Source organism: Saccopteryx bilineata, chromosome 8, assembly GCF_036850765.1.
Source record: "Saccopteryx bilineata isolate mSacBil1 chromosome 8, mSacBil1_pri_phased_curated, whole genome shotgun sequence".
Lineage (NCBI taxonomy): Eukaryota > Metazoa > Chordata > Mammalia > Chiroptera > Emballonuridae > Saccopteryx > Saccopteryx bilineata.
In genome coordinates this window covers 85,749,211-85,770,035 of record NC_089497.1, presented here as the reverse complement: position 1 = coordinate 85,770,035, position 20,825 = coordinate 85,749,211, and the positions used below count along the sequence as shown (strand labels likewise).

Here is a 20,825-nt window from a genome sequence, read left to right as displayed (position 1 = left end):
TAAGGTGTCAAGGAATTGCAAAAATTTTTATTGTTAAAATTAGTATTTTTAAAGAGAAGAGTCAGGCCCCCCTTACCTTTCCTTTCTGAGAAAGAAAAAAAACAGAAGAGCTTACAAGGGGCAATAATCTGCTTATCACAGTTTAATAGTTATCTGGAAGGACTGATGCCACATGATAGACAGAGGAAAGAAGGTAAAACTAATCTAAAAACTTCCCCTTCCCCTTCCTTAAGAGCCTTTAGGAGACAATGTTTACATATCTTAATTAAAAATTCCTACACTGATTCTAACTCTTCCTCCCCTCCTGGAGTCCTGAGAGTGACCTATACCTCTACACAAAGGGATCACCAGCTCACTCCCCTTGCTTGCAAAACCTGCATTCTGTAACATTTTATATGCTTTCTAATAATCATCCCTTTTGAAATCCTTTATATGTATAAAACTTGTAAACTAAACAAGTGGGGACTAGCTTATTAGGTTTCCTAATCAGCTAGCCCCAACACTCTTAGCAAAAGTAATTTCATTTAGCTTCTCTCCTTATCCTAAGCTAAACATTTTATTTCCCACTGTTGTGGCAACAGGGATGGGTAGTAGACCCTAGAAGATTCGGGAATGTCTTTGTCGAGTATGTAAAACATTTATCACTACTGTGTTATCTTGTGGTCTTGATGTGTAGGAATGTTTTTTCCTTTTAATAGATCCTATAGATAAATGTTGTAAGCTTGTTAGTAAATGACTTTTGTTCTATGCTTCCCCTCCTTTTCCCCCAACCAGTATGTGATCATGTCTATATAACCAGCCTCAGAGCTATATTCGAGGCTGCACGATTTGGGTGAGCTGTACCCCCTGTATATTGCTGGCTTTATTAATAAAGCTCCTCCTAATACTTCTATCTTGGTGTCTCTATGTAACCCACGGATCATGATACTTTGTAACACTTACACATCTAAATCCTACAGCCCCATGTTTTTGATCACTATATAAAGAACTACATAAAGAAACTGATGTCCCGCAAAAGGGGAAAAAAATGCACCTCTCTTTGTATCATGGTTAACATTTTGGTATATTTTCTTCCAGTCTTTTCTCTCTGTAATTACTATCATGCAGGGGAAATCATACAGACAATGGGTCTCAATCTTGTCTGCACTTTTGAAACACCAAAGGTGCTTACACAGGTGCCATGCCCAAACCCATATCCCAGACCAACCGAATCGGAGACTTAATATGCCACCAGGGGCCGAGTCACTAACTGAAGGCACAACTGTATTTATAATAGAGAAGAGGTCTGTGGACTGAATCTCCCAGAACTCCTCACTTAGATAAGTACTTTTCACACTTGAATGTGGTGTGGATCACCTGGAGCTGCTGTTAAAACACAGACTCCGAGTCGGCGGGGGGAGAGTGCGGCCTGACAGTCTGAGTTTCCCCCAAGCTCACAGGTATCCACTGGTAAATGGGCCATACTGTGCATGGGCTTGAAAGTCAAAAAGATGAAGAAAAACCAGAAAAATTATTTCTATTTTAAGCATTTTCCTAAATTATTAAAAACTTTTTAGCTATTATTTTTATATGTATATAGCTCATAGAGTGAATGGCCATAGTTTTCACCATTTCCCTATTGTTGGTCATTTAAATTGTTTTCAATTTTGTTATACCCAAAGCAGTGGTAAATTTCCCTTTGCATACTTCTTTGTCTCCAGCATTTAAATGAGCAACCAATAGAGGAAAATGGGCATTGTGAGGAAGCCAGCCCAGAGCAGCAGCACAGCCATCTGGACATGGAGTTCTCTCGCAGGGCAGCTGGTGTCTCCGCGTGTCCTCAGGCAAGGCAGGCAAAGTTTTATTTGCCTAAGGTTTCTTTCCTAAACTGGGCTTTTTCCTTTCTCACACCCTCAGTGTCAAAGGAGTTCATAAAGTGATTTGCAACTCAGTACTTCCTTCTATGGAACCACTGTGTTATGAAATATTTGTCATAACTCAGGAACAATGACCGGTGTGACAGTGGCAATCCCTGGGGTCACCCTGCCCCAAAGCCGACCAGTTACAGAAGTACAGAATCGCTTGGGCCACAGTAATGAACAAACACTGGCTTCAGCCCACCCTTGGCTGTTTGGATTTCAGTGCCAGGGGTAGGAGGTCTGAAAAACATGAAAAGAAACAGCTGAATTCCAAGACACTCCTTCAGATAAAGTTTCCTTTAAAACATTCATACAGTTCTTCATCAATATTTATAAAGTGATGACTGGATACAGCTACATTCTTCTGGGGCTGTGTCTAGAACACACCCATAGTGCCTGATGGAAACACAGTTGTTTGTTGGGGAGAGGGAAATGTGTTTATAGTCAAGCTTCTTTGAAAATGAGGAACCAAGTCAGTTCCACATAGTAAAACATAATGAAATCTAAATCAGTTACATAAACACAAAAAGATGAATGCAGGTTTTAAAGGGCATCAGAATGTGATAGAAAAACCATGGGGTTCCAGGTCCTGGCTCTGATTCCCAGGTTCTTTTATCAGATTCCGAGAAGTTAATAACAATGTTGAGCTCTAGTTTCTTCCTCGTGAAGTACTATGGAAGTTATGGTAAATGCAGAGAAAAATACAACTTTTCTAGAAGTTAGTTGGTGAATCTGGACTCCCAAGCAGTCTGAATGTTAGATATAACCACCCACATTCTGAAAATTGAGGACCCTTAAGGTCTCATTTTATGATCTTGTCCCAGTAAAGCCTGAGCTCTATGTCGATCAGGTGTCCTCGATTTGACTTCCCCATGCAGTGGGACAGTCTTGCTTAACAGCAGGGCTGGCAGCCTCTTTGAGACTACTCTTGAGGCAGCTATGAGGATTCTATTATCAGTGCCAAGACCAACTGTCCCCAGAAAGAAAGATACGACCGACACATAGGTTAGTTGCAATAATCATACAGACGGTTTATTACTCACAAATCCTATGGCGTGCCTGGGTACAGCTTAAGGGGACCCCTTTGGTCAGAGCAGCGTGGAGACAGTCCACGTTCAACATTGCAGTCTGGACAAATACTTGCAGCTGGGGCCCCTCAGCTTTAGGACCTTTTCTGGCCGCCTTCTAACAGGTGTCAATCTACAGGATTATCACGTCAAGCCACTTTTTAGGAGTTCCTAGCAGGGAGCATTTTTGTGTTAATCTACAGAGTTGTCACATCAAGCCACTTTTTATCTATACATATATATATATATAACCTCACACACACACTGACTGGGCCCTGTGTAGAGGGCATGGTCTTTCCTGTCACATCTGGACACAGTAGATTAGCTCCCACCCAGAGAGCGTAGCCTTATTCACTTGCCTTAATGGCTTTTAATATTATATCCTAACTGGCCCTGGCCGGTTAGCTCAGCGGTAGAGCGTCAGCCTGGTGTGCGGGGGACCCGGGTTTGATTCCCGGCCAGGGCACACAGGAGAAGTGCCCATTTGCTTCTCCACCCCCCCCCTCCTTCCTCTCTGTCTCTCTCTTCCCCTCACGCAGCCAAGGCTCCATTGGAGCAAAGATGGCCCGGGCGCTGGGGATGGCTCCTTGGCCTCTGCCCCAGGTGCTAGAGTGGCTCTGGTCGCAGCAGAGCGACCTCCCGAGGGGCAGAGCATCGCCCCCTGGTGGGCAGAGCGTTGCCCCTGCTGGGCGTGCCGGGTGGATACCGGTCGGGCGCATGCGGGAGTCTGTCTGACTGTCTCTCCCCGTTTCCAGCTTCAGAAAAATACAAAAAAAAAAAAAATTATATCCTAACTTATTTCTACATATCCTCCATATTTTTCTATATTTCTATATATTTAACTACTATAACATTATATTACTGTAAGAATTCCAGATCTAATCTTTGAGAAATACCAGAAATCCCTTGGTAGGTTCCTTCAGTGTACATGGAATTTTTTTAGGCTAGCATTCTCATCCTTTGCTTATAATAGCTTGAAAAAAAATTTTAAATGCAAATGTCAGGCCCCACCTTCCACCAACTAAGGTCCTTCTCTGGTATTGTTTACAAAACTCCAGAAGGATTCTATCCTACAGCCTCAGCTCAGAGCCACTAAGTTACAGTCTTAACATACCTATTGAAAATCCAGAGCAGATAAAACTGTAAGTCATATTTTTTTCAACAATCCCAGTTTCAAAAAATTTATCACAAAAAAAAAAAATTTATCACATGAGTTAGTCAGTCCCTTGGTAGTGCAGTGCAGGAAGGGATAAAACAGGTGATTCTGAGCATCCAGTTGATGGACAACAGAAAAAACCCATAGAAGCACTGCCCCTCCACAGAGCCAGGGGAGGAGAGGAGAGGCAGCATGGTAATGCACTTGCTCATCCTCAACATCAACGTTTGCCTTTTGTTAAGTCACTACTAGGTAGGTGCCAAGTACCATGTGTCAAGCACTCACATTTGATTCTTACAATACTGGTGTGGGGCCTGGAGATGGGGGAGGGGTCTTTACAGAGTTGTGAGGAAACTGGTTGCCTTTTCTGGAAAACAACTTGGCAGTATGTGCCAAGAGCCCTCAAAATGTTCACATTCTTTGACCAAAGAATTAGACTACCCCACGGAAAGGGTCACAAATGCAAATGGTGCTTTTGTTTCCAAAGATGTTCATTGCAAAGTGATTTATATTAGTAAGAAACTGGGAATCACCTAAATACCCAACAAGGGGGTGGTAATTACATCACTGTTGCTACATTGTACACTAGAAAATATTGCAATCCCTAAAGGTGTTTTTCTCTGAATGATTTTATAACAAGGTACATTTTCTGCTATAAAATATTAATCAAAACAAAGTAAGATTTAAAATAGTAGCTACAGCCTGATCAGTGGTGACACGGTGGGTTAAGTGTGGCCTGGGACTCTGAGGGACCTGGTTGGAAACACCGAGGTCTCTGGCTAAAGCACAGGCGTTCCAACCTGAGTGTGCGGGCCTGGCTTGAGTGCCAGGACCATTGACATGTTCCCAGATTCACGGCTTGAAGCCCAAGGTTGCTGGCCGGAGCAAAGGGTCACCAGCTCAGCTTGAGCCCTCAGGCAAAACATGTATGAGAAGCAATCAATAAACAACTCAAGTGCCTGACCTCTGGTGGCGCAGTGGATAAAGCGTTGACCTGGAATGCTGAGGTCGCAGGTTCAAAACCCTGGGCTTATATAGGAACACATATAGGAGCTTCCTGCTCCTTCTCTCTCTCTCTCTCTCTCTCTCTCTCCTCTCTAAAATGAATAAATAAAACCTTAAAAAATAATAAACAACTAAAGTAAAGCAACTGAGAGTTGATGCTTCTCATCTGTCCCCCCACCTTTCCTATCTCTGTCTCTCTAAATAAATAAATAGATAGATAAATAAATAAATAAAATTTTTTAAAAGAATAAATTTAAAGAATTAAAAATAAGATAAAATCGTAGCTACAGCCTGATTTAACATTCCAAGAATGGCAAATAACTGGAACTATCACACTATAAAGTTGGTTGCAGTTGGCAGAACTCCAACTATCTCCTTCAGAATGCAAACTTCAGATGGTAAGTATTTGTATATAAAATGAACTATTTTAACAGCAAACCCTTCCTGAGCATGTGCAGTCACCCTGTTTGAGGCAGGCCAATGAGGCTTGCGTGCGGTCGCCTCTCCACACAAAGACGGGGGGGGGGGGGGGGGGGGGGGGGGTAAATTGTCAGGAAATGGAAAACAAATGACAGCTGAGTTGTAATACAAGCAGAATATTTGTCTCACAAGCTTTTCTGCACTGCTGCAGCTCAGGTTCTCGGGGGTGATACAGAAGAGGAACTGAGAGAGGGGGGAAGATTTCAGGAGAAAACAAAAGGACACCTGCTGAGGAGATTTCAAGTGTCCCCAACTACTGCAGAGGCTGGTTGTCCTCCCACGGCCGGGTTTGCTTTGCGGATGCTGCCGTTTTCTGACGTTGTGCATCTGTTCTGGGGACAGCCTGAGCCAGACTGACCCCGGGACATTGCTGAGGGCCACGTTTCTTCCTGCTGCCAGCTTCCTTCTCCCTCCCAATCCCCAGACTCAGATGTCTGCCGCCCCTGGGCTCTCCAGATCCCTCCTGCCTCCCAGCTCAGAGCAGGACTCCAGTCCCTGATCGGACAGTCCCAGGCTGTTCTAATGGAAGGCTGCTTTTTAATTATTTTCTTAAAGGAGGGTGGCTGGAGGAGAGTTTGGCTCACCCTATCTTAGAGTAGTTGTGCTTTCATCATCTGTTGATGGAAGACATGAAGAATGACCAAAGCTACCCTGAATTCAAAACTGATTTTTAATGAAGTTGCATTTTTAAGAACCATAACAGCATCTACATTATTTTTTTTCAATAATGGGATGTGTGGGGCATTTGGTTCATGCAGTCTTCAGACAGTGCTGGATACTTAAAAGGTTTCAAAGACAGGTAAGGACTCTCTACCTGCTTATACCTTTGCCTCTATCTGTCCTATTCACTCAAGGCCTGAAGAGGACATGAATGCTTGTGCTCCCATCCCGCCATCTCAGGGAGCTGATTAGGAGCCCTCCCAGGTAACTGCCCCTTTCACCAAGGGGTGAAGCACACTAACATGTGTGGAGCTTGTACTGCGTTCCGAGTACTGTGTGAAATAGTTACACTTATTATCTCCATTTCACTGATAAGAAAACTGAGGGTGGAGACAGGTGGATTAAAGTCAGTTGAGGCCCCAGATGCAGAAGAAAATATTGTTTCCCTTTAAAAAAAAGAGAGAGAGACAGGGAAAATAAAAATACATGTTAACCATATTTTTAAATAAATAAAAAGTATTATGTACTATTAATGTTAAAATTGAACATATGAAACCAAAGTTGGTGTCATCAGAAAAAGGTGTAAAGTTGGAGTTTTGTAGGGCTCTTCAGAAGTTGGGACCCAGGGCGTGCACCTGGTGCAGCCACAGTTAAATCCGCCTCTGGGTGAAGAGGTTAAGCTAGAAAAATGTGGAAATGAGATTTTGTAACTCCAGAGCCTGTTTATCTTACAACCTACTTGGATTGTTTAATGTATTACCCTCCTGGGAAAATCACCTGTATACTGAAGGGGGATTTGGGCATCTTAGCAAAATGATTTTGCAAATCACACCCCAGATGTGGGCATCTGTCTTCAAGTCTGGTCACTTTAGGAATCCTGGACTGCTGATCCATGCCATTTTTATGATGTATAAAATATATCATAATAATAATATAGATTATATTATAATTATATGATAATGTAATTATGCTATATCATAAAAATGGGATAGTTCTTTCAGTTCCACAGTATGGATTCAATGAGGGCAGCAAAACTAGAATTATAGAAAGCTAAACCTCAAAAAAATAGAGGTGTTTGATGTTGTGCAGTGTTGCTGTGCCTCTGAATATAAAATTACTCTCTGAGTATTTCAGGGCAGAAAGATGATTTTTAAGTCTAAAATCTAACTGGTTAAATTAAATCAGGCTTTGATGACCTTTGAGAATATCAATGTTCTTTAAAGTTTTCTCGTAATCCAGATGTTTAATTCTTTGTCCAGGTCTCTTTGCTCAGGGTGAATCCACCCAGGAATATATCAAAATGTTGCTTTCCCCTGAGGCTGTTCTCTTTCTTCATCACATCCTGGTTCCTGTTAAGTGAGAGCCCTTCCAATGACTTGTCTTTTTATATAATGGCCCTCTTGTTTCAAGGCAGATCATCTGTACATTTAAATTAGTTATAAGAGTTTATGAAAATTGCATAAAGAATTCAACTCTTGCCTGACCAGGAGGTAGCGCAGTGGATAGAGTGTCAGACTGGGACACAGAGAACCCAGGTTCGAAACCTCAAGGTTGCCAGCTTGAGCACAGACTCACCAGCTTGAGCACATGGTCACTGGCTTGAAGCCCAAGGTCACTGGCTTGAACAAGGATTTACTTGCCCTGCTGTATCCCCCACCTACCCCGTCAAGGCACATATGAGAAAGCAATCACTGAACAACTAAGGAGCTGCAACAGGAAATTGATGCTTCTCATCTCTCTCCCTTCCTGTCTGTCTGTCCCTGTCTGTCCCTCTCTCTGTCTCTGTCACACACACACACACACACACACACACACAATTCCACTCTTTTCTCCAATGTAAAAAGGCACTACTCTCTCCCGGCTTTGGGATTATCTTTGCTTTTAATAGCCAAATGAAACAACTATAACTTTAGGGAATCTGGTGCTTGCCACAATTTTTTGGGAGAACTCGCATTACCCTGGGCTCACCTGCCTCCTCCCACTCCAAACCACCACGCCTGGTCTTATTTTGTCTCCTGTGCTTTCCTCTTCACTGCTCTTATCAGCTGCTGTCCTTTTCATTATCACTTTGTTCCCAGTGTAGACACAGTACCCTTTCCCTCATTTCCAAGGCATTGCTGTTTCATGTTACAGACTTTACTGAACATTTGGGAGTAACAAAAAACAATCATAGTGCAGATTAAGAACAACTCAGAATTAGATAAGCAGCATCAGTGGTCTTGAATTTTCTTGGGCATCCTGATATTGCTTTTTCAGCTTGCTTTCTTGACATCTGTTAATAACAAGAATGGGTCACAAGGTATGGAAGAGTCACTGCAAGACGAATACTTTGTCCTAAATTCCAGGACCCACAGAGCCCAGACTCATGATATCAGGAACAAAAAGATGCTGCAATCTCCAATTGCATCTGTTGAAAGATATGGAAGACATTTGGTCTTCCATAATGGAAGCCCACTGAACTTTTCTCTCCTCTCCCCTCCCCTCCCCTCCCCTCTCCTCCTCTCCTCTCCTCTCCTCTCCTCTCCCCTCCTCTCCTCTCCTTAGCCCACTGAACTTTTCTCTCCTCTCCTCTCCCCTCCCCTCCCCTCCCTTCCCCTCCCCTCCCCTCCCCTCCCCTCCCCTCCCCTCCCCTCCCCTCCCCTCCCCTCCCCTCCCCTCCCCTCCCCTCCTCTCCTCTCCTCTCCTCTCCTGGTTTCTCACCTACTCTCATCATTCCAGAGCCCCTCATTCTATAAGCTCCTTACTCCCATGCCTTGGCTGGATTGCTCTGTTGGTTAGAGCATTGTTCTGAAACACAGAGGTTGCCAGTTTGATTCCCCAGCCAAAGCACATAGAGAAAGAGATCAATGTTCCTGTGCATCTCGCTCTCCCTTCTCCCCTAAAATCAATAAAATAAATACAGTGTGTCCATAAAGTCATGGTGCACTTTTGACCGGTCACAGGAAAGCAACAAAAGACGATAGAAATGTGAAATCTGCACCAAATAAAAGGAAAACCCTCCCAGTTTCTGTAGGATGATGTGGCAGCATGTGCGTATGCACAGATGATGATGTAACACCGTGTATACAGCGGAGCAGCCCACGGCCTTGCCAGTCGAGATGTGGACGGTACAGAGGAAAGTTCAGTGTGTTCTGTGGCTCGCTAAATTCGAATCCGTGACCAAAGTGCAACGTGAATATTGGCGCGTTTATAACAAAGCGCCACCACATAGGAATAACATTACTCGGTGGGATAAGCAGTTGAAGGAAACTGGTAGTTTGGTGGAGAAACCCTGTTCTGGTAGGCCATCAGTCAGTGATGAGTTTGTAAAGGCTATACAGGATAGCTACCTAAGGAGCCCTAAAAATTCTGTGCGTGAGCCCACATTGAACTGCACTGAATAGGTATGAAACTGGGAGAGTTTTCCTTTTATTTGGTGCAGATTTCACATTTCTTTCATCTTTTGTTGCTTTCCTGTGACCAGTCAAAAGTGCACCATGACTTTATGGACACACTGTATTTAAAACCTTTTACTCCCAGTTCTACTCTATGAGTCTTCCCAATGCCCAGCCCAAAAGGATTTTTAATCTATCTCCTTTTCTTCTAAACTTGATTGTGTACATCAATGAAGCCTCTCCAGCTTCTTTAGTTTCTCTGTTTGCCTGGTTCCAAGACCCAGCACCTTAGAAAAGGACCTGGGAATTGAGCATCAAGCAAGAACTTTCATCCACCGAGAAGCTGGGAGGGGGAGGAGGAGCAGGGATGGTAGAAGAGAGGAGAGGTCTGTAAATGTACACGTTGATCATCCCTGTCCCTATAATAGTTAAGAGTTTCCTTTGCTATAGTTCCATAGACAAGCTCTCCTTAAGAGGTTAAAAATGTGATAAAGATCTGTTAGCAAAGCAGTATCAGGGAAGCCAACAGAGCTGCAGTTTCCAAAAGGTGATCCCCAGACCAGCAGTCCCAGCATTGCCTGAGAACTGGTTAGAAGTGCAATCCTTCAGGCCCCACTCCAAATCCACTGAGTCAGACACTCTGGGGTGGAGCCCAGAACTCTGTGTCCCAACAAATCCTACAGGTGATTCTGAAGCATCTACAGTTTGAGGAGCAAACTCTTTTTCTTTGCCTGGACTTCTCCAGGCAAAAGAAACCATTGAAATGTATTCTGGCTCTGTCCCTTTCTAGCCCTCCACCAAACCAATAAACTTCCCCAAACCTGGGAAGAGACCACATCAACTTTCTGCTACAAAGTATCAGGGCTCCTTCTCTTGTCAAAGTCTGGTCCCAAAAGGATGGTCTTCTGAGCCCCCCCACCCACCCACCCACACACACACAGGGCTCCAATGTGCCTTTTTTCTCCCTCTCGCTTTGGGGAACTGCTCCGTTCCTTGGCATGTCTCTTCCCCCAAGTTTGGAGGCCATTTAACAACAACAACAATAAAATTCCTAACCCCTTTGTGACAATGACATTGAAAGGACAGCCGCAGAGTCCACATGATCAGCTTGCTCTCGGCCAATAAAGAGATCAAGTAAGCTTCCCCAGTGCAAGTACATTCCCTGAAAGTCAGCACCTTCGGAACTGGGGAAAATAAAGTGTTTTGACCAAACACAGAAGTTCTGTTAGGTCAATGGCTGACCTATAACTAGAACAGAAACCAGGCAAGGGCTTAAAACAAGGAGCTGAAATAATGTTTCTCTACTAATCACTTCCTAACCTCTCCTTTTCTCCTGCAAACTCCTCATTATCATTATGGGTTAGAGTCTTCAGCACAATTTCTTTCATTTTAAGTCATAAAACTTGCTCTAGGAGTTCTGTCACTGGGAGCGCAGTCTTAGCCCTTTGCCCATTGGTGACCAACCAGGGGTGTTTTGTAAAATGGAGGATTGCTTCTCATTTCTGAGTCTCTGGCCTTTTGAGGGAGAAGGTGATGGTTGGCCTTAGTGAAATAGGGACCCATCATCCTCAGATGCACAATGAGCCAGAAGCCACAAATAGAAAAGCGGGGTGCAGCTCCAGAGTGCTGACAGAGACGCCTGGTACCAAGTGGCCCGTGTACTGGAAGGAAGGCAGGAAGGCAGGAAGGAAGGAAGGGAGGGAGGGAGGAAGGAAGGAAGGAAGGAAGGCAGGAAGGAAGGAAGGCAGGAAGGAAGGGAGGAAGGGAGGGAGGGAGGGAGAAAGGGAGGGAGGGAGGGAGGAAGGAAATGAGCCTGGAAATGGGCTCACACTCTTCAGAAGACAGTTTTTGTCTTTTAAACATAGCTACCTAAGCAAATGTTTCTTAAATGTTAACATGTATGTGAGTCACCTGAGGATCTTTTTAAAACGTACATTTGATTCCGCAGCTCTGGGGTGGGCCTAAGACTGCATTCCTAACAGACTCCCTGGGGATGCCGGCACTACTGGTTCTCAGACCACACTGTGAGGAGCGGGAACTAACTCCTCCATCTGTGAGGTCCTTGGCTAAGAGAAGAAACTGGGTTTTTTTTTTAAGTTAATAGATAATATCGGTTCGGATGAGTAAAGATCCAGAGATTTCTTAGCTGGGAGTAACAGTAAGCATCTCTGCTGAGTGTTACCATCAACCCCAACAGTATGAGTTAAAATATTATATTTGGAGTCTGTTTGTTTTACTTATTTTCACAAAATATATTTTAAGTAGTATGTATGTGTTGTTGTTTTATGTGTCATATATATATATATATATATATATATATTTTTTTTTTTTTTTTTTTTTTTTTTTTTACAGGGACAGAGAGAGAGTCAGAGAGAGGGATAGATAGGGACAAACAGGCAGGAACCGAGAGAGATGAGAAGCATCATCAATCATCAGTTTTTCATTGTGACACCTTAGTTGTTCATTGATTGCTTTCTCATACGCGCCTTGACTGCGGGCCTTCAAGGGGTTACAGCAGACCAAGTAACCCCTTGCTCAAGCCAACAACCTTGAGTCCAAGCTGGCGAGCTTTTTGCTCAAGCCAGATGAGCCCACGCTCAAGCTGGCGACCTCGGGGTCTCGAACCTGGATCCTCTGCATCCCAGTCCAACGCTCTATCCACTGCACCATCACCTGGTCAGGCTCATTATATATTATACTTACATCTTCTTAGCTAAGTTTTTGCTTAAAACTAATATCAAGGAGAATGATATGGGCGTGGTTACTCCTAGCCAGTGGCTCAGTGAATATAGCACAGAGTTTAGAACCAGATGGTTGGGACTCCCAGTCTCTTCCAGGCTATTTTCTAAAACACCACCTTGGCCAGTTCTTCTCAGACTTGCTTGAGGGTTGAATGCTTGAAAATCATGGAGCTCCCTTCACAGTACAATGGGTAAAATATTTCTATAGTTTATGTAATGATACTGGGAAGAAAATATGGCTCTTATAAATGAATGCAACATAAAATCACAACCTACCCTAAGTCCTTTTGGAAATCAACTCAGTTTTATTATTGGTAAAACGGGGGTAATAACCCTACCTCACAGAGGGATACTGCTGATCCTTTGGTTGGAATCAAAGACATGACAAAGATCTTTGCTTTCAGCACTTATGTAATGATCACTGTACAGCACACCACGTGGTGACCATGACTTCCAGTGCTACTGGCTACCACTTATTCAGCATCTACCATGTACCAGATATTATGCTAAAGGCCTTGCAAACATCTCATTAAACTTGACAACAGCTCAGTTCGGTAAAGATTTTTATTTTCCCTGTTACAGGTAAGGGAACTAAAATTGACACAGGTTAAACCATCGGTTCCCTGACAGAATTCATTGGCAGAGCCCGCTCCTCACTCATCTTTCAACAGGCCGCTGACCAGCCCATGCTCCCAGGTTTCTTCTCCCAGGTAGGAATTTGTTTTCCTCATCAAGAAATTAGCAAGTGGCCTTTGACCAAGTAAGTCTCCATGGCACTATTAATCTTTTCCAAGTCACAATCTCTTTGATTATCCAGTGAAGGTCATGGACTCTTTTCCCAGAAAACTACACATAAGCAAACATACCATCTTATTCAACTTCAGGGGTTCATGGGTCTCAAGCAAAGAACTTCTATCCTACATAATTTAGGAAGACAAAGAAGGCTTTTTACAGCTTCAATCTGAATAGGGCCTACTATTCCAAGCACTGTTCTGAAATGTTTTCCTTAGCCATTTTCCTGACCATTTTGTTTTTAAATATTTATATTGATAAAAGATTAAACAAACCCTAAATATTAAAAAATACTCCTTGGCACCAGGGTGCCTACAGTTTCCTTTTTTTTTTTTAGGCATCAGTCATCAAAGACACTGTTTTTTTTTAAAGTTAATAGATAATGTCAGTTCAGATTAGTGAAGATCCAAGAAACCTTATTTCTCTTTCTCTTGGTATCTGAAGGAAAGATACTTAAAGCAATACAACATTATTGCTCCCTCCTGGTTTTTTGACATAAGAGACTTGAGCTGTTGACAAAAAATAAAGTGGTGAGAAATACAAAGTTTGGTGGTTTCTATACTCTCTAAATACATATATATGAGTGGGGAGGGAGGGAGGGAGGGAGAGGGAAGGAAGAAAAACAATTAGGTAGTCATATTTAGAATAATATATGTTGGGAAAATAAGTTTGTGAAATTTGTATTTTGGGGGTTTGCTCACTTTTATTGTTAAAAATGGCCGCTGACCATGTGATTGCGTTGTCCGGGTGACTGTTAATTACCTTCATGCTTGGGAAAGGGCTTTGTTATGCTAATGTGTGCTGGAAGAAGGATTGTCACGCTGAAAAGTTTTGAGAAGAATGAAGAAGGAGGAGCTAGGAGGCTATTTGGGGAAGAGGCCCTGTGGTTGCAGAAGAAGGAGAGGCAGCCAAGATGGAGGAGTGCTGAGGGGAAGAGAGGTGCGGCCTTTGATTCTAGGAAAACCAGAAAGATTCTCCTGATTGTTGAAATGGAGAACATGTGAGTGGGTTTTGGTGCCCTATGTGTTCGTTTTTACTCACCTGCCAGTTGCGAGGCTAGAATAAAAAGATGGCTCACCATTTCTTGGCTCCATTATTTCATTACCGTGTATCTGAATCTAATGCGAACCTGCATGTGCCAGACAGCTGTGATGGCTGCAGCTACTGGGCCCTACAATATAAAATCAACCTTTCTGCTTCTTGTGCATCCATGGTTTGCAAAGTGTGCTCTCTGGACCACACAGCAGCACCACTGGGAACTTGGTAAAGACACAAATTCTCAGTCTCCACCTCAGGCCGACCAGATCGGAAGCATTAGAGCTGAGACCCAGAGATCAGTTTTCAGCAAGCCCTCATGGTGACTGTGATGCACACTAAAGTCTGAGAAACACTGCTAAGGACAGAGCTCAGATAGGAGCAACCCTACTTGCTGGTCCCAAATCAAAGCCTTGACCCTGCTGAAACGGGAGCATGGAGAAACTGAAAGTCAGTGCCTGTAATTTACAATCTCATTTCATCCTTCCATAAGCCCTAAGAATGCTCACTCCTGTCTCTATTGTAAAGGTTTTTAAAATAATAATAAAAATTTGCCTGACTTGTGGTGGCGCAGTGGATAAAGCGTCAACCTGGAAACGCTGAGGTTGCCGGTTCAAAACCCTGGGCTTGCCTGGTCAAGGCACATATGGGAGTTGATGCTTTCTGCTCCTCCCCCCTACTCTCTCTCTCTCTCCCCTCTCTATAATGAATAAATAAAAAAATCTTTAAAAAAAAATAATAAAAAATTTTTTTTAACGGAGAGATTCTAAGAGGGCACATAGCTATTTGAGCTTACAGAATATTAAGTAGTGGGCTCACAGTAGGAAATGGAAAAAGTACAAAAATTCATAAAGAAGAATAGTAGGAATTATCAACAATCCTACTCAAAACAATCACTATTAGCATTTAATATACCATGGTATTTTCCCCTGTGTAAGCCTCCTCTGGCTTTAAAGGCTACTTTGTTCTCTGTAACAGGTTCAGGTCTTGGAGAATGTTTGTTTTTTTTCTCTGGGGTGTGAAGGCCCAGGAACTAATGCTTCAGCCCCCAGTCTTGTCCTGACCTGCCTCTTAAAGCAGATGTCTGGACCCTTTGGTTCTTCCTCCATCCCCACATGTGATACTATACAGATGTAAGAGTTTAGCGAATTAAACAAGTGAGCTCAAGTCAATGCTAAAAGCTGTCCTAAAATGAAGTGGCTGCTAAGAGCTTCCTCTAAGACTGAGCAGAAGTGGACTTTAAGCCAGGTGTAGAACAAGCTATTTATGCTCAGTTCCCTAGGAAAAGGATAGAGGCCTGTTCTGAGACCTGTGCATCTTGTGCTGCGGGCTGCAGACACTGCTGTTTCTGGCACAGGCTGTAGGCATCTGTCTTGGGCAGGACATCATGGTCTCTGCACCAGGAGGCAGGCATTGTGCACCCGAGTCAGAGAATGGAAATCATCGACATTCTGGATGGTGTTTGTGATGGAGGCAGGCATTGTGCACCCGAGTCGGAGAATGGAAATCATTGACATTCTGGATGGTGTTTGTGATGGAGGCAGGCATTGTGCACCCAAGTCGGAGAATGGAAATCATCAACATTCTGGATGGTGTTTGTGATGGAGGCAGGCATTGTGCACCCAAGTCGGAGAATGGAAATCATCAACATTCTGGATGGTGTTTGTGATGGAGGCAGGCATTGTGCACCCGAGTCGGAGAATGGAAATCATCGACATTCTGGATGGTGTTTGTGATGGAGGCAGGCATTGTGCACCCAAGTCGGAGAATGGAAATCATCAACATTCTGGATGGTGTTTGTGATGGAGGCAGGCATTGTGCACCCGAGTCGGAGAATGGAAATCATCGACATTCTGGATGGTGTTTGTGATACTTGGATGGTTCTCTGTTTAACCCCCTGTGGAGGCTGATGTGTGTCGGTTTCATGCCAGACTCAGAGAAAATAGTAAAGATAAAAGACGGGAGGCTCCAGGCTTTTAGATGTTGTTTTCATATAGCGTTTGTTTTCCTTGCTGTTAAGACTACTACTTGTCCAAGTGAATCATTTTAAGTTGCATTTTATTGAAGTACCTACAAAGAAAAATAACCAAAATGTTCTTACACTATACAGCTATTGGACCTCAAACATAATGAGCTTCCTCTTCTGAAAAAAAAATAAAGAAAAAAAAGGAATGCTTAGTCTTTCCCCCAAACTTACCCCTTATTCTATGAATCCTGGAAGCAATTGCTTGTCCCCTGACCCTCACCCCCAAACCCTTAGATTTCAACTGACACAAAATCAAGATGAAGATAACCTGCAAGGATTTTCTATGACAGAGATTTGTCATATTTAGCCTGTGGATAATTGAAATTTACAATGAACAATTTTGTCAGAAAAATGCCTTTTAGTCTCAGAAGTCCTATATTATGAATGCTAATAGGGAAATTTAGGATAAAGGCAGGAAGTGGTTTCTAAAAAGAAAAGTACCATTGTGTACATTAAAGAGTGATGCAAGATACTCACTTTTGAGAGAAAGGTTTTAACATTTTACTTATCTATAATTGAATAGAAGATGCATCTATACAGTTCAAAATTCAGACAATACAAAAGAATATATATTGAAAAGAATCCTTTCACATCCTGTTCTCCACTCCCCCAGTTTCCTCTCCATTTTCCTTTCCATACCAGTCTTTGTGTTCTGTCAGATGTCAACTGCACATAAACAATCAATACACATATCTTCTTAGACCCTATTTCTAATGCAAATAAGGACACACTGTTCAAAACACAGTTCCATACCTTGTTTTTACACTTAATAGTGTCTTTCGAATGTTTTCATTTGTCTTATAAAGAACATGATCCCTACCTCAAAATTATTCTTCATAATAGAGGTTCCTTCTAATTGTCCATAAATGTGCCTATTTTGTCCCCTTGTTTTACAGATTCTTTTGTCTCAGCGTTTGTTGTAAGTCTTCTGTTCTATTCCTCTTACATTTCATCTGGCTGGAAGGCAGACCAGCTCTTTATGCTGCAGTGACCCTAAGCTTCTAAGAACTCTCTGATGAGTGCAAATTTGAAAAATTTTCCTGAGGTTGGGAGCTTATACCTTTCTGGAGAGACAGATATGCAAGCGGATATAAGGAGTAAGGAGTAAGGACAATGGGAAACAGAGCCAAGATTACTAATCAATAGGGAAATGCCAATTAAAACTACAGTGAGTTATCGCCTTAAACCTATCACAATGACTATTATCAAAAATTAACAAATAACAAGTGTTAATGAGGATGTGGAGAAAAGGAAACCCTCTCATACTGAAAAAGTGTAAATTAGTGCAGCCACAATGGAAAACAGCATGGAGATTCCCAGAAGACTAAAGACAGAACTACCGTATGATCTAGTAATTGCATTCCTCAGTATTTATAAAAAAAAAGAAAATGAAAACAAAAATTTGAAAAGATATATGTACTTCTATGTTTATGGCAACATTATTTACAATAGCCAAGATGTGGAAGCAACTTATTGTCCATCATTAGATAAGCAGATAAAGAAAATGTGGTACATATATACAATAGAATATTACTCAGCAATAAAAAGAGAATGAAATCTTGCTATTGCATCAATGTGGATGAACCTGGAAGGTATTGTGCTGAGTGAAACAAGTCAAACCAAAAAAGACAAATACTATATGGTCTCACTTATATATATTTAAAATCTAAAAGAAAAAAAAACCTGAACAAACAAAAAAAAATGAAAATAGACTCATAGAAATAGAGATCGAAGTGATAGTTGCCAGAGAGGAGAGGGCAAGAAAAATGGGCGGAAAAGGGTAAAGGAGAATGTAGTAAATAATATTATGATAACTTTACAGGGTAACAGATAATTAGTAGGCTTAATATGATAATCACATCATGAGGTATATGAATGTCAAATCACTATATTGTACACTGAAACCAATACAATATTGTATGCCAACTATACCTAAATTTAAAAAAATAAAATAAAGGCAAAGGCAGTGTGAAAGATCCAAACATTTGAGATAATCTATCCAAAATATATCAATCATTGATAATGATTTAAATGACCAAACTAGAAAGGCTGATTTTGTGTATGAAGAGCCTGGTTAATGTGAGGGGGTGGCTAATATATTAAAACAGTAGAAAAGGGATTATGCTAGATGGACAGACTGAAATATACACAGTAAAGTATGGGAATCAACACTGCCTCTCTCTACAAAAGTGAATATAAATTGATATATTTTAGTGGCCAATTTAGAAAAATACATATCAAAAGAATTAAAAACGCACATACCCTAAAGAATTGTTCAGGAACTCTAATTTCAAGATCACAAGAATGAAGCCTTGGCTGGTTGGCTCAGTGGTAGAGTGTTGGCCTGGTATGTGGATGTCCTGGGTTTGATTCCCAGTAAGGGCACACAGGAGAAGCACCCATCTGCTTCTCCATCCCCCTTTTTGCTTCTCTCTCTCTCTCTTCTCCTCCTGCAGCCATGGCTCAACTGGAGCAAGTTGGTCCCGGGCACTGAGGATGCCTCCATGGCCTCTGCCTCAGGCACTAAGAGCTCAGTTGCTGAGCAATGGATCAATGCCCCAAATGGGCAGAGCATCACCCTCTAGCAAGCTTGCTGGGTGGATCTCAGTTGGGGCACATGCAGGAGTTTGTCTCTGCCTCCCCTCCTCTTACTGAATAAAAACAAAACAAAACACAAGAATGAACAAAATTATCACATTAATTAAAGCAAAAAAAATAGAAACCTCTCAATATCAAACATAAGAGATTAATGTAGTAAATTATGGCACATCCATAAGCTGAAATACTATCAGCTATAAAACAGGTATATATTTTTCCATACATTTTCTCCATACATTTCTAAATTGTAAAAAAAGAAAACAATTATAACAGCAAAAAGGCTCAATATATTTATATTAATGTAGTCATAGCAAGTGTTTATTGTGACTCACCATGTACCAGATGCTCTTTGCAGCATTTAAAATATCTTAACTCATTTAAACCTTACAACAGCACCATAAATTGAGAGATATGATTATTTCAATTTTTTTCACGAGAGAGAAAACTGAGGCACAGAACAGTTAAGCGACTTGGATGAGATTGTTGTTGGCAAGTGGAAGGTTGGGGCTTGGATCCTAGTATTCTGTTCATACCCACATGTTCCAGCATATGTGGTGATGCCTATTTATATATCCAGAAACCTAGGAGATAAGACAAAATTAAGCTGCTTTGAACAGTGACTATCGCGGGGGGAAATGCATCTCTGCACGGAGAGAAGTCACCCCCCGAGAGCAGCGCTGGTGGCACGGAGCAGAGTCCAAGGCTGCTCAACCTGTGCTGCAAGGGTTCAGATAACACTGATATGAAAAACTGAAATCAAAAATAAGCAAAGAATCTAAGAAGACTTGGACAGGACCAAAAGGTGTCAATTCAGTATCTTAAAGATAATTTAACTACAAAATGTGCCATCAGAACATCTTAGAAACACAAACAATACACAAGTGTTTATAAATCTGAATTTGCAAAGAGTACAACTATTTATTCACATAATAACTTAGTCAATAATGAGTGCTTAGGATGCTCTCTAAATGTGAGCTCTCATTGTGCATTTAAATTAAAATATTCAAAATAAATGGAAAATGAAGCTCTTTGGTATTAGACAAAACAATGTCCAAAAATATTCCAGTATTTAGCTTACATATTGAAAAATTATGTGGGGAGAGATGGGTCATATTTTGTTACTTTTCCTTGGAAACACTTTCAATACCACTTTTATTTTTAATTCATTATTCTACATTGTTCCTTTTCTGTATTTTTTTATTTAGAAATTTACCTTAGTATGGCGACATTGATCTATAAGAAGAGTACATAGGTTTCATTTCTACAGCATTTGAACTGTTGATTGTGTTGTGTGCCCATCACCCAAACTATATTGTTCTTAACAAAAAGAAAATAATTTCACCTATGATTTGGTGACAAAAATTTAACATATTTGTCACCAAATGTTTGCTTTCAGAAGTACAAACCCACTGACAAATGATAATCTGCCACCACAGAGGCTGTTTTTAAAAAACAGACTGCAGCTTCTCAAGACTCATCAACAATCCTGTGACATATTTAGTAATGTCAGCAGTGTTGGGATAAGTATATCTTCCTAAGAAGGCTCTTAAGTAATTGTGACATTTTGTTTAGAAACAAAATTAGTCACATTACTTCATTATAATACATGTAACTTTGAGTTTAAAAATCTATTGTATAATTTGAGTTCTATTTATATACAGATATCTAGGATTTATTTCAAGGCATGTGAGCACTGTACTCCTTAAAGTACAATAAACACTATTTTCTTCTTCATTGCATAATGGCCAGGGGCCTTGAGCAAACTAAAATAAACGACACTAATTTTTCAGTTGTATCTTAAAGTCTTAAATCCACCACATAAATATTCCAAAACCAAGTCGTAGCAGTAAGCTGCTGGCAGGATGGAAGGCGGAGGGATTATGCTAAGGCTTTGAGGGAGCAGGGGAGGCACCGTTCTTGACCTTCCGTCCTGAAAGACTTCTTTTCATCTGGTTTCAATTCCCTTGTTTGTGCACCTTGCCATATTTATTAT

The 20,825-nt window shown here is 41.6% G+C and overlaps 1 protein-coding gene across 2 annotated transcripts in view; it reads right to left on the bottom strand.

The window, feature by feature from the left end:
* RPL22L1 (ribosomal protein L22 like 1) overlaps positions 1-20,825 on the bottom strand; it is a 77,197-nt gene that overhangs the window by 20,066 nt on the left and 36,306 nt on the right. Inside the window, exon 5 of one of the 2 annotated variants that reach the window (XM_066241428.1) lies at positions 16,252-16,278. The exons of the other annotated variant lie outside the window; for it this stretch is intronic. Within the exon in view, the coding sequence (XP_066097525.1) occupies positions 16,267-16,278 (12 nt within the window). The 3' untranslated portion in view covers positions 16,252-16,266. Of the gene's footprint in view, positions 1-16,251; positions 16,279-20,825 lie in introns of those variants that run through there. 2 annotated transcript variants of the gene reach the window in all.